The sequence below is a fragment of the Garra rufa genome, chromosome 20 (assembly GCF_049309525.1).
Source record: "Garra rufa chromosome 20, GarRuf1.0, whole genome shotgun sequence".
Taxonomy (NCBI): Eukaryota; Metazoa; Chordata; class Actinopteri; order Cypriniformes; family Cyprinidae; genus Garra; species Garra rufa.
Window position 1 is genome coordinate 9,515,306 of NC_133380.1, and position 18,035 is coordinate 9,533,340.

The 18,035-nt window shown below is 34.7% G+C and overlaps 1 protein-coding gene across 1 annotated transcript in view; it reads left to right on the top strand.

Moving 5' to 3' along the window:
• The window catches only part of itpr1b (inositol 1,4,5-trisphosphate receptor, type 1b), a 145,286-nt gene that overhangs the window by 42,198 nt on the left and 85,053 nt on the right, over positions 1 to 18,035 (top strand). Inside the window, exons 13-19 of the mRNA XM_073826386.1 lie at positions 10,124 to 10,223; positions 10,537 to 10,697; positions 11,025 to 11,166; positions 13,838 to 13,996; positions 15,171 to 15,343; positions 15,466 to 15,585; positions 16,910 to 17,095. Coding sequence (XP_073682487.1) covers positions 10,124 to 10,223; positions 10,537 to 10,697; positions 11,025 to 11,166; positions 13,838 to 13,996; positions 15,171 to 15,343; positions 15,466 to 15,585; positions 16,910 to 17,095 — 1,041 coding nt within the window. The remainder of the gene's footprint in view (positions 1 to 10,123; positions 10,224 to 10,536; positions 10,698 to 11,024; positions 11,167 to 13,837; positions 13,997 to 15,170; positions 15,344 to 15,465; positions 15,586 to 16,909; positions 17,096 to 18,035) is intronic.

Consider the following 18,035-nt stretch of genomic DNA (forward strand, 5'->3'; position numbering starts at 1 on the left):
AGCTATGATATTTTTTTATTGCAATTGAGCATATTTCATGACTGAATTCTCATTAGCATCATGCAAAAAAATACTGCTTTTTGTTAGTTAATGCTGATATATTATTTATTTTTGTAATGCTTTGACTGAGTCACTAATTGAAATAAAATAAAAACATTTTCTGTGATGTTTAAATTTAAAATAAATTTGACTACAGACAGTATAATCATCTTTGAGAACAATTACAAGTACAAAAAAACCTTACACTGTAGTATAAGAAGAATTTTTCTCTCAAAGAGAATTTGAGAGAAAATGAATGAAAATATGAAAATATAAAAATAAGAAAAAAAATAGTTTTATGCAAAATGTCTTTTTACAAGAAAGTTTGACCTTTAAAAAAAAATTCTGCAATTCTGCTCTTTACCCCATTAGATGATCAAATACAATTGTATATGATTTATTGGTGCATGCAGAGGTTGTATAATGTAAATTGTGTTGGCAGGTCAGAGTTAATCAGACTTCGAGTTGCAGGTTGTCTGCTGTCAGTTTGAGCTCTGAGTAATTCCTGTTTATGATACGCTCAGACCATTCATTTCTCTGATTCCCTCTCTTTCTGTTCCCTGAAAAAGTTTGTGAAGAGTGAAAATCTGGTTTTTGCCCCTGACTGCGAACATGAAAGCCCATCCAAAATACACACAGTGGCTGATTGTCATGTTATTTTCAGGCCTAAGTAGTAAATGACCCTTATTGAACTTAAAGCGAAAACAGACTAGTGTTTTCCGATTCATGCGGCTATAGATATAAGTCACAGGAAAGATCGTTTCGCACACACGCATTTTCCTGGTACCGAAAGTCGCCTACATCTCATGATGTCCTTGCATCTCCCAAGGTCTGGCGATTCTTTTTGTTTGTTTAAACTGTTGGCTCAGTGAATCATGTGTGAAGGAACAAGAGAGAGGTGCCAAACTTAAAATACACACATGCAATCACATGTGTGCTCACACCCGACAGGCTCTTTATCCTCATAACGCAAAACCCAAACGCTTCCAGGGTGGAGTGTGCACGTGTTGCATTGTGTGTGTGTGTGTGTGTGTGTGTGTGTGTGTGATTGTTTCATTCAGATACCTGCAAATTCAGAGTTTTCTTTCTGAAAATAGCCAGGAAAGTCCCGTCAGGGTGCGGAGGCAGGAAATCAGGGTGACCATGCTCTTTGCCAGCGTGATATCTTTCCATGTTGTCGAAACATGTTGTTAAAACCGAAGCCAGATGTTGCGTAACCACCCACCCCCAGATTCCCTTATTTATATAAGCAATCACTTGGAAAGTGGTTTTTTTATGAAGTCATCTTCCTTGCTGCTCAGAATCAAACCATAGTGGGGGATTTCAGTTTTGAGATTTAGTGGGTATGAATCACATGAAGATGACCAGATTATAGTTTGTATGTATGTGGGGTGTCTGTATGAGATTAAATGTACAAAAGTGATTTCATATACACAGAATGAATATTAAATAGTAGAGTGTTTTACTTTAATGTGTCAGGTCATTTGTGAATATGTGAAAATACAGGTCAAATTGTTTCCTTTGTCATTCAGCATGACAGATATATTCATGCAAAAAGAAAAACAACATGCATATATACCTGTACTCTTTTATTAAAATGTCCAAAAGAATGAGTGATCATACTCAATTTTATTATGAAAAACTTTCTTGCTGACAAATGGGTGAAAACCTAGTTGTTTTGAAAAGGTAGTGGCAAAGATTAGTAAAGATTAAAAATTAATTATTATTTAGATTTATATACTTAAATACAGATTTTTGTTTTACATATAACTGACAGGATTTTTGTTGGTGCATAAACTGCGAAACTGAATAAGATTTTTACTGGGTGTATTCTGTAAATCATGGTAAAAATGAATGATGGTCATATATATATTTAATATATATATATATATATATATATATATATATATATATATATATAATTTAAATTAATGTAAGTTTTTTTTACTTCAAGATTAAAAAATAAATAATAAATATAAAAAAATTATAATTAGTAGGTGTCTTCTGTAAATCATGGTAAAAATGATTTAATCATTAATATTAATATTAATATTAATATGTCATTAATGTTTTTGTTAAAACACAGTATATAATAAGTATATAATAAATAAAAAAAAAATAAAAAATAAAAAAAAAAAATAAAAAAAAACAGTATATAAAAAAAGTATATAAAAAAATAAAAAAGAACAGTATATAATAAATTAATACAATAATTTAATAAATTAAATATATATATATATATATTATATATATATATACAATACACCCACTCAAAAATACACCCACTATATATATATATATATATATATATATATATATATATATATTATATATATAGTGGGGTGTATATATAAGAGAGAGAGAGGGGGTATATTTTTCCTCAAAAATTATATTTAAAAAAAGTCATTAAATAAATTATTTTATATATATTTTTATTTTTTTTTATTTAAAAAATTAATAATAAAAAAAAATCTAAGTATCTAAAAAACTATCAAAAAATACAATTAAACTGGACATATTTTTGTGGGTGTCTTCTGTAAACACGGTAAAAATTATAGTCTTTTAATGTTTTGAAAAAGAAAAAAAATATATACATAAAATAAGTAATAAAAATGTTAAATTTCACCAAGCTGATTACTCACTAAAAACTCCCACAGATCATGTTTTAATACCATTTTAAGTTTTGTTTTGATGTAAACAAAAGTTTATATCCAAGTGTCCTGAGTTTACTTACTTTTTATGAACCAATCACAGCCAAATATAACCAGTCATATCCAATCATATTGCAATGGAGCCATTTCTCTCATGTGACTTTCCCCCATTCATTGTTAATTAGTTAACTAACTAAATTAGTTATAAATATCTTTTTAATTTATTATTTTATTTACAAAATATATATTTTGTATACATTATTTTATTTTTTTATTTTACCCTTTGCTATTTTATTTATTTAATTTGTTTGCATTGTAATCATAAAAATCCACAATAGAAAAAAGGTTCTAAAATAGCCTTAATTTTTTAAAATATGTGACTTATTAATTTCTTGTGTTTAGTGTTAATATAAGAAACCAGACACTTCAGTTTTTTCTGCCATTAGTTTCTATTTGAATGCCGTCTGATTCGTGCGAGCAGGAGCTGCTGATGTCAGAATGATGGATGTGTGTTTGTGTGTCTTGAATCAATAGCTGCCTCTTTGTATATGGAGCCTATGGGCTTTGAACACATTTATTGATTATTCGGGCCCTCTCAATCACATGCTTTGAAGAGATTTTCATGCGACACTAAGCTGCTGACATGAAACTGTCATGTGTGTAACAAGCTGGCTTTATCTTGTATGTCTGAGTGCTGTGAGTGAGTGTGAGGGAGATCCTAGTTAAAGGATTTTTCAAAGTCATGGCTTAAAGTGTGACCTGAAATGCCCTCAGTTTCACAAACCAGTGGACCTTTCATAGCACAGGAGAGCTGTAGTTGTGGCTAATTAGTCTAAGGGGGCACAGGGGACACACACACACACACACACACACACACACACACACACACACACACACACACACACACACAAAGGTAAAGCCTGTTAGATGCATAGGTGATTATGCAACCCTGCCAGGAATATAGCCGTGTCTGATGTCCACCTGTGGCCCATCTTAAAGCGTGTTTATGTGTGGGACAGAGTGTGTTTGTATGGGCTATTAGGCCCAATTTTACTTACTTACAGTGCCTTGTGAAATTATTCATACCCCTTCATTTTTGTCACATTTTGTTATGTTGCTGCCTTATGTTAAACTACTTTAAATTACTTTTTTTCGCCACATCAATCTACACTCCCTACTCCATAATGGCAAAGCAAAAAATTGGTTTTTAACATTTGTGCAAATTTATTAAAAATAAAAAACTGAAAAGATCCCGTTGCATAAGTATTCATACCCTTTTCTGGGACACTTGCAATTTAGCTCAGGAGCATTCATATTGCTTCTAGATGTTACTACACTTCGAGTGGAGTTAAACTGTAGCAAATTCATTTGAATGAGTATGATTTAGAAAGGCACACACCTCTCAGAAAAGGTCTACCAGCTGAAAATGCATATCAGAGCAAAAACCAAGTCCTGAGGTCAAGATAACTCAGACTTGCGTTAAGGCAATGATCTAGGGAAGAGTTCAGAAAAAAATCTGCTGCATTGAAGGTTTACAGAAGCATGTAACCTCCATTATCCATAATGGAAGACGATTGGAACAACTAGGACTCTAGAAAATGTCTGCCAGCCCCCATCCAAGCTGACAGAGCTGGAGAGGTGAAAAGGTGAGGCAAAGAATGGCAGATAATTGCCAAATGCAGATGTGCAAAGCTTGTCACATCATACCCAAAAAGACTTGAGGCTGTAAAGGTGCTTCAACTATGTACTGAGTTAAGGGTATGAATACTTATGCAATGTACTTATTTCAGTGTATCATTTTTAATAAATTTGTAAAATTTGCAAATCTATTTTTTGCTTTGTCATTATTATGGTGTATGGAGTGTAAATTGATGTGGGGAAAAACTAATTTAAAGCAGTTTAACATAATGCTGCAACAAAATGTGAAAAAAATGAAGGGGTATGAATACTTTTGCAAGCCACCGTGTGTGTGTGTGTGTGTGTGTGTGTGTGTGTGTGTGTGTGTGTGTGTGTGTGTGTGTGTGTGTGTGTGTGTCCTTTGAATGAATGTGTGAGTCGTTTTTTTTTTTTGTATTTTACTGACTGTTTTTTTTTTTCTCTTATGATCACCAGGGCTGCATTTATTTGATCAAAAATGCTGCAAGAAAGCTGTAATGTGAAATATTATTCCAATTTAAAATACTGTTTTCTGGTTTAAAATATGTTTTTTTTGTAGAAAATGTGTGATGCATTTTCAGGATTCTTTAAATAGAATGTTTAAAAGACAGCATTTATTAAAAAAAAAATAAAAAGTAATTCACCCTTACTGAACCAAAAGTATAATTTTTTTTTTTTTGCATAATACTTTTGTGGAAAATGCGATGCCTTTTCAAGTATTCTTTAATTTGAATGTTTAAAAAAAAACAGCGTTTATTAAAAAAAAAAAATTAAAATAAAATGCACCCTTGCTGAATAAAAGTATTAACTGTTGTATAAAATCAATATTTTATTTTTTTTTGTGGAAAATATGATGCATTTTCAGGATTCTTTGAATTGGACATTTAAAAGAACAGTATTTAATTAAAAAAAAAGTTTTTTTTCCCGTCATTTCTGATCAATGTGATCCACCCTTGCTAATTTTTGGACAAAAGTAATTTTTTGTGGAAAATGTTGTGCATTAACATAATTTTTTGAATAGAATGTTTAATAGAACAGCATTTATTTAAAAAAAAAAACTTTTTTCTATCACTTTTGGTCAATGTAATGCACCCTTTCATAAAAGTATTACTTTTTCTGAAAAAGTAATATTTTTGTGGAAAATGTGGTTCATTTTCAAGGTTCTTTGAATTGAACATTTAAAAAAAAAGCATTATAAAAAAAAAAACTGGGCACTTTTGATTAATGCAATGCACCCTTGCCAAATAAAAGTATACATTTTTCTATGAAAGTAATTTTTTTTTGTAGAATGTTAAACAATTTCAGGATTCTTTGAATAGAATGTTTGATGAATACAATAGAAGGACAGCATTTATTAACAAAAGATAGAATAGATGTTGGAATAGAACATTTAAAGGAAAGCATATATATATATATATATATTTCAGGATGCTTTGAAAAGATTTTAGATTTTATAAAAAAAAATATTTAAATTTCCTTTCACTTTTGATCATCAATGTAATGCACCCTTGCTGAATAGAAGTATTAAAGTGTTAATTAAAAATCGTACTGACCCAAAAATAGAGCCGACCGCATGTTTTAGAGGTGACTCTCTCTGAAACACACACATGCACAAAAAAAGCCAAGTCATGTTTTGGGTGGAGTGTTTCTCAATCAAAATTGTTCTTTGTACCATTTATAATTTTTTTAATTGCTTCTACTCCCTTGCAATTATTCGTGTAATTTGACACCATCCTCCCTGACTATATATACAGTATCTCACAAAAGGGAGTACACCCCTCACATTTCAGCAACCATTTTAGTATATTTTCTCAAAGGACTATACTATAGAAATGAAACTTGGATATATTTTAGAGTAGTCAATGTGCAGCTTGTTTAGCAGTATAAATTTACTGTCCTCTGAAAATAACTCAACATACAGCCATTACTGTCAAAATAGCTGGCATCAAAAGTGAGTACACCCTAAGTCGGGGGTCACCACACTCAGTCCTGGAGGGGCGGTATCCTACAGAGTTTAGCTCCAACCCTAATCAAACACACCTGAACCAGCTAATCAAGGTCTTAATAGATATACTTAAAACCTCCAGGCAGGTGTGTTGAGGCAAGTTGGAGCTAAACTCTGCAGGACACCGGCCCTCCAGGATCAAGTTTGGTGACCCCTGTCCTAAGTGATAACAGCAGTATGTTGTTTAACCATGCAAAGCCACATGTCCTACTCATCATGTTTATGTTTTTGACTGCTTAACAGGACCATACAAAGATGTGTATCTTTTATTAGAGCAGTTAAAATGAGGTGTTTTAAGTACAATTCTCTCATACTGACCACTGGATGTTCAACATGGCATCTCATGGTAAAAAACTCTGAGGATTTGAGAATTAGAATTGATGCTCTCCACAAAGACGGCCAAGGCTATATGAGGTTCAGTAACACCCTGAAACCGAGTTACACTACATTGGTCAGGGTCATACAGAGGTTTTCCAAGATGGGTTCCATTCAGAACAGGCCTTGCAAGGGTTGATCAACGAAGTTGAGCACTAGTTCTGTGCGTTAGGTGCAGAACCTGGCTTGAAACAAACAGATGCATGAGTGCTCTCAGCATTGCTTTAAAGGCTGTAGAAGTAGAAGGTCAGCTTGTCAGTGCACAGACCATATGCCACACACTGCAACAAGTCTGTTTGCATAGGCGTCGCCCGAGAAGGACGCCTAATATGAGGCCGTGTCCACACTAATACGTTTTTGTTTGAAAATGCATCTTTTTCTCTCCGTTTTGGCCTTTCGCCCACACTGAGACTGCGTTTTTGTCAAGGAAAACTGAGCTTTTTGAAAACGATGACGCATATAGTACCAATAGATATCTATGTTTACACCAGTAATTGTGCCTGTGCTATTCACTGTCACACTGCTGCTAAAGAGGTTTACACCTTGTACGCTCTTCAAATTTCAGTCCTAAAATGATGACAGAAAAATGTACTCACAGTTGCTGTCCGTGACGACAGCAGCTTGTCAGATAAATATGAATGAGCGCAACATAGACGCATCAGTGAATGATGAGATATTTCCGTAAATGATCCCGCCAGAAGAATTGCGTGAAAACGTATTATGTCTGTATAATTTTGAAGGCTTCACGCATGCGCATAAAGGTGAATTTTACGTTTTCCTACATTTCAGTGTGGATGAGAAACGTTTGGAAAACGCTTGGAAATGCTAGTGTGGACGGAGAGAGTTTTAAAATGAAAACTCAGTTTCCAAATGCATCCGGATTAATGTAGACGTAGCCTGAAGCTGGCTCACAAGAAAGCCCACAAACAGTTTGCTGAAGACAACCTGTCCAGGAGCAAGAATTACTGTAACCATGTCCTGTGGTCTGATGAGACTATTGCTGCGTCCCAATTCGCATACTATCCGTCCTAAATAGTATTCGAAAATAGAATTAGTTCGTCCCAAATCGTAGTATGTTTAAAAAAGTATTCCAAAGATTCCCGGATGGTCTACTACTTAACTTCGGAATTCGAAGTGCGGATCAATGCGCACTTTAACGGCTAATATTGCCCACAACACATTGCGCGGTGAACGAGGATTCGATTAGAACTACAAACACGCATAAAAAGTGGTAAAAAACTACAAACATGGAGGATATGCCCGACCAACGGACAGGTAGAGAAAGGGGTTTGAGTGATAAATAATCAGTGTGTAACCTAATAAAAAACTATTTTTTAAAATGTTATCCTCGTTATATTTCATGTGCAGCAACATTATGAACTTTTATAATGGTATGTTTGGTCATTGCTACTGTTTGCATAATTATGCATTTAAACATTAGAGTTCTCGGTGTGAAAGACTCCTGAAAGAACGTGCCTCTTCATTTCTCTCTAATAAACGAAATGTAGATAATGTTAACTGTAATGATTGACAGGGCAGTTTAAACAGTGACAGGATTAAGGTAACTAAGCAACAGAGCGTCCGTTACAGACACAGTTATGACGAAGTAGTATGTCCCAAAGCTTGCCTACTATTCTGCTACATACTCAAAAGTATGTACTTTTTCTTCACAAAAAGAGTACATACTTTTAGGGCGTAGTATAAGTAGGCGAATTGGGACGCAGCATATAAGATAAACTTCTTTGGCTTAGATGGTGTCCATCATGTGTGGCGATGCCCTGGTGATGAGTACCAAGAAAATTGTGTCTTGCCTACAGTCAAGCATGGTGGTGGTAGCATCATGGTCAGGGGCTGCATGAGTGCTGCTGGTATTGGGGAGCTGCAGTTCATTAAGGGAAACATGGATTCCATTATGTACTGTACATTTTGAAGCAGAACATGATGCCTTCCCTCCAGAAATGGGAGTTTTCCAACATAATAATGATCCCAAACACACCACCAAGATGACAACAGCCTTGAACCCTGTTAAGCACCTGTGGGGCATCCTCAAGCATAAGGTGGTGAAGCACCATGTGTCTAATGTCCAGCAGCTTTGTGAGGAGTGGAAGAGGATCCCAGCAACAACCTGTGAAGCTCTGGTCAATTCCGTGACCAGGATGATTAAGCCAGTGCCAGATAACAATATATTGACACTTTGGAAAAGTTCACTTAGGGAGTACTCACTTTTGTTGCCAGCTATTTTGACAATAATGGCTGTATGTTGAGTCATTTACTATACAATAGTTATATATATACTGCTATACAAGCTGCACACTGCACACTGACTACTCCAAAATATATTCATTTCTGACGATGACAGGGTGTTTTACACATGCAGCTTAGTATAGAAGCATTGCCTGTTTAGACCAGTACAAGCATTTAAAATATCATATTAACAACCTTTAGAAAAACAGATTGGATTGCAGTGTGAACGTCGCCTTAGTGTGCAAGAGTAATGTGAACAGATGCATTGTGCTTATGGCAGTTTAGTTAAACCAGAGTGAATAAACTACCTGGCCTGACAGGTATTGAACTTCCTCGAAGGGGTGTGTTTGAACACCACACACACTGAGAACAATAGAGGCTTTGATAGCCAGAAGCTTTGTGCAACTGCTATACCGTAGCTTCCCACAGGCACTGATGGACTCAATGGCCTGAACTCAAGGAAGGTTTGTGTTTGGATTGCGCAATACAACCACAGCAACTTGAGTCTGCGAATGCACGAGTCTTAAAGCTAATTATTTATAGATATGTCAGAAACACCTGAAAGTATCTAATGCAGTTGCAAAAGCTCAATTGGATCTTAGTGTTCCATATGTTTGAGTTGAGGTGTCTGGTGCATTTGTGGGCTAGATGTTTCTTTGACATCCTCAATAGAGCCACTGTTTGACGGTGGACAATTATATCCTCTTAAAAGTTGTACAACCCATGAGCTTACAGGGGTCACAATGACCCCAAGATTATTTTACCCCCACCTTCTAAAGGGGCTCACATGATTTCTTAGTACCAGTGTGTTTTATCCCCTAGACTGCTAAATGGTGAAATGAACTCATTTACCGTCTAAATGTGACCCTAGACAACCTTCGCCACAGCAGGAATGTCTAGTGGCCTCCTGTAAACTCTCAGTGGCTTTAAGATTAGAGTTGAGGGAATTTATCAATTACCTTTCCAGTTACCTTTATTTATGTAGAAATACTAAATATATTTGCATTTAAAGTGAATGAGGGAATTAATAAATGAATAAATACAAAAAAAACACAAGGTCGCAACCTTTTTTATGTTAAGCAGACATTATCTTTTCATATGTCAATCGTGTGTTATTGTTATTGCGTGTTTTACCATTTTTTTTCCTTTTCAGGAACTCATATGTGAGACTGAGACACTTGTGCACCAATACATGGGTCCACAGCACCAACAACCCCATCGATAAAGAGGAGGAGAAGCCAGTTATGTTACGGGTGGGTTTTGTATTTTTTGTATAAGTAAATGGCCAAAAACACTTATCAAATAGTGTTTACATACATATATATATATATATATATATATATATATATATATATATATATAGGAAGTTTCTAGTTTGCCTTATAAGAGCTTGATTATCTGGTTCAGGTGTTTCCTATTTGGGTTGGAGCTAAATTTGGCATGACTCTGCCCTCCAGGACAGTTTTTGGGCACCCGTGTCACATATAGAACATATAAACATAACATTGTTCCTGTTTTCTATTCATATTAGTGTTGCACTAAATTGCAGTTTGTCTTCTTCTCCAGATTGGCACATCACCTGTCAAAGAAGATAAAGAGGCCTTCGCTATTGTGCCAGTTCCTCCTGCTGAGGTGAGGGACCTAGACTTTGCCAACGATGCCAGTAAAGTGTTGGCATCCATCGCTGGCAAGCTGGAGAAGGGAACAATCACCCAGAATGAAAGAAGGTACAACTCCTGAATCTAGGCATGTCCTTGGAAAGTGCTTTAGTCCTTTAGTGACCCCTCATGAAATGCTTTTGCTACGACCTCACTTAACGCTTCATGTTGTTTTACTGTATCAGTTGATTACAGCGTACTAAGTCATGTGCAAACTATTCCCAGAGGCCCTTTAGGACTAAACTTAAATTTCAAAAGCATTCCTGTAATGAATGCGCAGCATTTCCTACCACTTCTAGCAGAAAATGAACTGATTTTGTCCTTGATTAAAGACTGTTAAGAGTTTAACCCGACATCACAATTAACAAGACCTTCTTTTCTCTGTGCATTTTGTAGGTTTGTCACTAAGCTCCTCGAGGACCTTGTGTTTTTTGTGGTGGACATTCCCAACAATGGACAGGATGTTTTGGAGATCATGGTCAATAAACCTAACCGTGAACGGCAGAAACTCATGAGAGAGCAGAATATCCTAAAACAAGTAAGATATTCTTCAATACCTCATATTTCACCACTTGTAGTGCCTAAAAGAGTCCTTAACCTTAAAATGCACATTTTGAGGTTTAGAATATGGATGTGCGCTATGACTAGTCGATTAGGCTAAAAGTAAGAAATCTTCAGTAGACAGTCAAAAACTTGCATTTAACCACTGGAAATACCATATCTATAAATCAATAAGTCAAATAATTCTAGATATATTAATATGCATATATTTTATTATCCAAATGTTTTTTTCAATCAAATTTTTTTTCAAATAAAGCTAATACACAAACAGCAAGAAGAGCTGTAGATTACCTGATTGAAAATGCAAATACTCTCTCTGACAGCAGGTGGCGCTTTTGGACAAGCAGAAATACAATGTTTACCATGGTTATCCCTGTAAGCAAAGAAGCGCTGCACACAGAAATGCTATACTATTAGGTGTTATACAGAGATAACATAAAAATGTTAACATAAACATAACATAAAAAAGAACATCTGCAACCATCTCGATTAAATGTATTTATGTAATTGCTAACCTAAACCCAAAAGGTTCCAAAGGGCCTCTGAATAAAAAATAGAAAAAGCTTATTGCGACATTTTATCTCACAATTCTGACTTTTTTTTTATCAGAATTGCATTATATAAACTTGCAATTGCATGTTATACTGTAAAGTCAAAATCTGAGAGATGTAAGCTTACAATGCTGACTTTTTTCTTAGAAATGCTTAATATAAACAACTTTGAGAAATAGTCAGAATTGCAAAATAAAAACTTTTTTTTCTTGCAATTCAGATTTTTTTTCTCGGAATTGTGAGATATAAGCTCGCAATTTTAAGTTTATATCTCACACTTCTGACTTAATAACTTGCAATTGCAATTCTGAGGAAAAAAGTCACAAACAACCTCAGTAATCAAAACCTACAAACTAGTAAATATGCTCTCACACCTTGCTTGCCTTCCAAGCAGGTATTTCTTTGAGCCTGTAGTGAGTGACATGAAGAAAACACAAGCAGACTATGTCTGAGGTGACCATGTTTTCAGCTCTAGATATCCACTTTTCGAAATAATGTATTATGTTTAAAACAACATTTAAATGACTAAATTTTGACTAGTCGGCTAGTGTTTTCAGTGTCAACTGGTCTCACACATCCCTAGTTTAGAATGACAATTAAGTGTGTAAAAGTTTTTTTAATGATATATCCAACAGAAACAAAATGAGATCATAATTATTAAAAATAAATTATCCAAGAGGTGGTTTTCTGTGGAAGTCTGTTTCCACTGAATAAAAAAAGGTTATTTTCTCAGAATTGTGTGATTAAAAACATGCGATTCTGATAATTCAGAATTTCTCAGAATTGTGAGTTTATATCTGTCAACTTTTACTATATTCTTGCAATTCAGACTTTTTTCAAAATTTGAGGGGGAAAAAAGATTGATATGTTCTCAGAATTGCAAGTTTATATCTCAGAATTCTGACTTAAAAAAATTGTGATATGAGATATTAACTTGCAATTCTGAGAAAAACTAAGAATTTAGAGTTTATTTTTTAGAGTAGCAAATTTATGTCTTAAGTCGCAATTACCTTTTTAAATTTTTTTCAGTTATTCACAATTTTATTTATCATCGCAGAATATAAAGTCATAATTCTGTGATGTAAACTTAGAATTGTGAAAAATTTGCAAGATAAAAATTGTATTTTTCTTACAATTGCAATTCTGACTTTTTTCAATTTTGAGGGGAAAAAAAGACTATGTTCTCAGAATTCCAGGTTTATATCTCATAATTCTAATTTAACTTAATGTCTTGCAATTCTGACTTTATAACTCACAAATTTATATCCCGCAATTCTGACTTAATTTCTCAGAATTGCAAGAGATTAAAAGTCGGAATTATCAGTTTGTATAACACAATAATGAGAAAAAAGGCAGAATTATGAGATAAAGAGTCACAGTTACCTTTTTAAAAAGTTTTCAGTGGCAGAAACAAATGAAAACTTTTTGGTTCTCCAGAAAACCTTTCATTGAACAGTTCTTAAAAGAACAATTTTTTACTTTGTGTAAAGAAAATAATCCAACCAAGCTTTTTTGTATGGTAAAGTGCATCAAATCTGCCTTTTGCCAAACTTGTTTTCCACTTCCTTTTCAAATCTCATATCATATCAGAATAGCATTGAATCCGTCTTTTGCCCCAAATTTTCCCCCTCCCTTTTCAAATCTTATATCACATTGCAATAACAATTGGATCGCTATTATAGTGATCAGTTACACAGCGATCAGTTATAGTACAAAAAGTTTCTTCAGATTTTTTACACTTTCTTTACACAAAGAAAAAAATTTCTTTTAAGAACTGTTCACTTATAATTGTGAGTTATAAAGTCAGAAATCCAAGACATAAACTCGCAATTTGCAGAAATAAACTCAAAATTCAAACTTTTTTTTTCCTCAGAATTGTTTATATCTCGCAATTGTGACTTCTTTCAGTTGTGAGTTATTAAGTCAGATTTATTAGATATAAACTTGAATTCTGAGAACATATCAGTGTTTTGTCCCCTTTCATAATGGCTAATTACTATTTACATTTAGTGCAAGTAGCCGCTGCCTTATTTTTTAAAAGTGTGGATATATCCGATGTAGCATTTATTCCGGTCTTCATTCTCTCTCCATTACTAGATCTTCAAGCTGCTTCAGGCCCCATTCACAGACAGCGGTGATGGTCCCATGTTGCGTCTGGAGGAGCTGAGTGACCAGAGACACGCACCCTTCAGGCACATCTGCAGACTGTGCTACCGTGTGCTCCGACATTCACAGCAAGACTACAGGAAGAACCAGGTGGGTCTGCAGGAATACAGGCTGACATCGGAACATCTCAGGTTCAACTTTGTCCTCATAAATGAATAATTCTTTGAAATATTTAATGAGAAATTCATTATGTTTTGTTTCATGAAAAAAAATCATATTGTGAAAAATGCAGAACCCAAAGTCCTGGTGCTTCCCCTGCTGATTGGTTTGTTCTCTAAAGCTATGCTGATATAATTCAATTCAGCTTGCCTTCATTTTGATTCCCTCAGATATATTCATAAACTTGCTAAGATGCTATCTGTGTCTGCAGGCATGAGTGTGACTTCCTGTGGTTTCCAACATTACACTTATCTAATGAATCCTTTTTAAACTCAAAGATGTCTAATATGGCATTAGACATAGTTTTTTAAAAATGTTTTGAGTTTAAAAAGGATTCATTAGATATGTGTAATGTTGGAAACCACAGGAAGTCACACTCATGCCTGCAGACACAGATAGCACACTCACACTTTTAACATTTTCAAGTTTCAAAATTAGTTTTTTTTTTTTGATGTCAGTGCATTATTTAATCTGATTCATTAAATATATTGTTCATGCATTTATCTTTATTTAACAGTTGTTTGTTTATTTATTTATTCTTAAATTTTTAGTAGCGGAAGTGGTCTTACACGTGCGCGCACACACACACACACACACACACACACACACACACACACACACACACACACACACATACATGTTGGGTTTACATGTTTTATGGGGACATTCCATAGGCGTAATGGTTTTCATACTGTACAAACCTTATTTTCTATGCCCCTACACCTACCCTACACCTAAACCTAGCCCTCACAGGAGATTGTGCACACTTTTACTTCCTCAAAAAAACTCATTGTGCATGATTTATAAGCCTGTTTCCTCATGGGGACCTAAGAAATGTCCCCACAAGGTCAAAATCTACTGGTATTCCTATCCTTGTGGGGACATTTGGTCCCCATAACGTGATGAATACCAGGTACACACACACACACACACACATACAATTAGCATCAAAGCTCAAGTGTCATACCAACCATACAATTCCTTCTTTATCCTCATGTAAATGACTCTTTAAAGCAAAACCACTTCTGAAAAAAAGAATGTGTGACAGGTCTGGTGTATGAACAAACAGAATGAGTCACTTTGTCTCTCTGTGCCCCCCGTCCAGGAATACATTGCCAAGCAGTTCCGCTTCATGCAGAAACAGATCGGCTACGACGTGTTGGCCGAAGATACAATAACGGCCCTCCTCCACAACAACCGCAAACTCTTGGAGAAGCACATCACGGCGGCAGAAATTGACACGTTTGTCAGCCTTGTGAGGAAAAACCGTGAACCAAGGTGGGAGAGAGTGTACTGCAGAGACAAAAGAGCTTTTCTGTGAAAATGTTTGAGGGCAAAACTTGCTTATATAAGTACCAGACATAGCAGTCTGACATGTTCCATGTGCTGTTAATGTTTAGGTTTCTGGACTACCTGTCCGATCTGTGTGTGTCCATGAACAAGTCCATCCCGGTGACTCAGGAGCTGATCTGTAACGCGGTGCTGAATCCCGCCAATGCTGACATCCTTATAGAAACCAAGTGAGAGATTTATAAAAACCATGAAAAAAAACAAAAGCATGTAAAAAATACGACTCACACATTCAATATTGCTTTATGTAGTGAATTATTAGATGCTAAGTTTGGTTTTAAATTTTTTTTTTTTGATTTAATGTTTGATGTTATGAATAATATTAACTGTTCAAAAGTGGTCTGTAAGATTTCTGCAAAAATACAGTAAAATCAGTAAAACTGTGAAATAATATTACGCTTTAAAGTAATTGTTTTCTATTTTAATGTTTCAATGATGCAAAAGCTGAATTTTTACCATGAACAAAACAAAAGCATAAAAAAGAGTGTGACTCACATTACTTAAAATATGTATTCACTTGCAATGTTGCTTTATGTTGGGAATTATTAGATGCTGAGATTAGTTTTTAATTATTATTTTTCAATTTGATATAATATTAATCATATCAATTGTTCAAAAGTTTGCGGTCGGTAAGGTTCCGGCAAAAATACAGTCAAATCAATAAAATTGTGAAATAATATTACAATTTTCATTACTCCAGTCTTCAGTGTCACATGATCCTACAGAAATCATTCTAATATGTGACCCTGGACCACAAAACTAGTTTTAAGTCATAAATATATTTGGCAGAGATACAACTGTTTCAAAATCTGGAAACTGAGCATACAAAAAAAGTCTAAATATTGAGAAAATCGCCTTTAAAGTTGTACAAATTAAGTTCTTAGCTATGCATATTATTAAAAAATAGGTTTTGATACATTTACAGTAGGCGATTATTTTGGCAATTATTATTTTGACCCATGCATTGTATTTTTGGCTATTGCTGCAAATATACTTGTACTACGTAAGACTGGTTTTATGGACCAGGTTCACATATGCAGATTTATTATTATCAATGTTGAAAATGGTTTTCTTCATAATATTTTTGTAGAAGGTTAAAAAAAACTGGGATTTATTTGAAAGATAATATTTTGAATACTATAAATGTCTTTCACTTTTGATCAATTTAATGAATCTTGCTAAATAAAAGTATACTTTTTTTTTTCAAAAACATACATTTGAACACTAGTAGTTTGTTGGTATGCTCTAAAATGCGTGTGACCTACTTTAAGTAATCTATTTATATCGCTAAGAGCATGTAATAGGCTTCACATGAAAAATGTTTTCCAAGACGAAAAGCATCATGAAAATCAACAGTGACAGCTTGTAGATGTGTGATTTGTAGTACAAAATGTTCCTAATTATTTTTGTTTGTTTGTCATGCAAGGTTATAATTATGATTTGTTTTGTTCCAGTTTCATTCGAAGTGTTTACAGTATTTCTTTCTTGTTCCAGGCTGGTTTTGTCCCGGTTTGAGGTTGAGTCTGGAGAGGGTCCTGTGGAGTCTGAGGAGGATGAGGAGGAGGTGTGGTTGTTTTGGAAGGACAGCGGTAAGGAGATCAGGAGTAAGAGCATCAGAGAGCTGGCACAGGATGCTAAAGAAGGCCAGAAAGAAGACCTGGAGGTCATTAGCTACTACAGGTCAGCCAATAGGAAATAAACCAAGGGTGAAGATTTATTAGGGCAAAACATGAAAACCGACATAGAATATGTGATGTAAGTCTCTGGTGTCCCCAGAATCTGTCTGTGAAGTTTCAGCTCAAAATACACCACAGATCAGTTATTATATAATTTTGAAAATGCCTATTTTGAATGAAAGCAGAAACACGCTGTTTTCGTGCATGGCTCTTTAAATGCAAATGAGCTTCTGCTCCCCCTCCATTTTCCAGAATAGAGCTGTGCCTTTACAGCTCGTACCTCAGATACTCTAGCAAAAAACATCTTATTATCATATCTATTGTGCAGAAATCATTCGTTTTAAAGCCATATTAGTTGTTTTAACTTCTTATATAGGCTTTTCTGAGCGCACATATCCAATGCATGCACACAGAAAGCGGCTTTCACACAACATGTGAGTTCTAAACGAAGTTCTCTTTTATGTCGTATTGCGCTTAAACTGTCAAAATACACACAAGTTTATGTTAAAAACACACAGGAGTTACAAAAACAGTCTGATATGTCTGTGAAAGTAAACAGCTGGGAAAGAAATCACATGTTTATATTAGATCTGTGTGGCAGCAGCATAATGTACAGCAAATAAATCAATAATACCAATGCGTCTTGTCTCCTTTTAGGCTGGGAATCTAAATAGTGTCAGTGCTCATCTGTGCAGCCAGTGACAGAACAGTTTTGCTCAAACTTTCGCCATGGTGTTAGAACTTGTACATGGTTGTCAGAATGATGGCACCGTGGGTTGAAACATGCAGAATAAGAGCTGGTAATATTATAGTTAGATGCCCTTCTTATGTCATGTGGGGAGCAAAATCTGAGTGGCTCAAATCTGAAAAGCTTACCAAAACAAAGTTACTGGGTTGTCCTTTTTAACATTTTCTGGGTTGATGGATGCACTGGGGACCAGTGA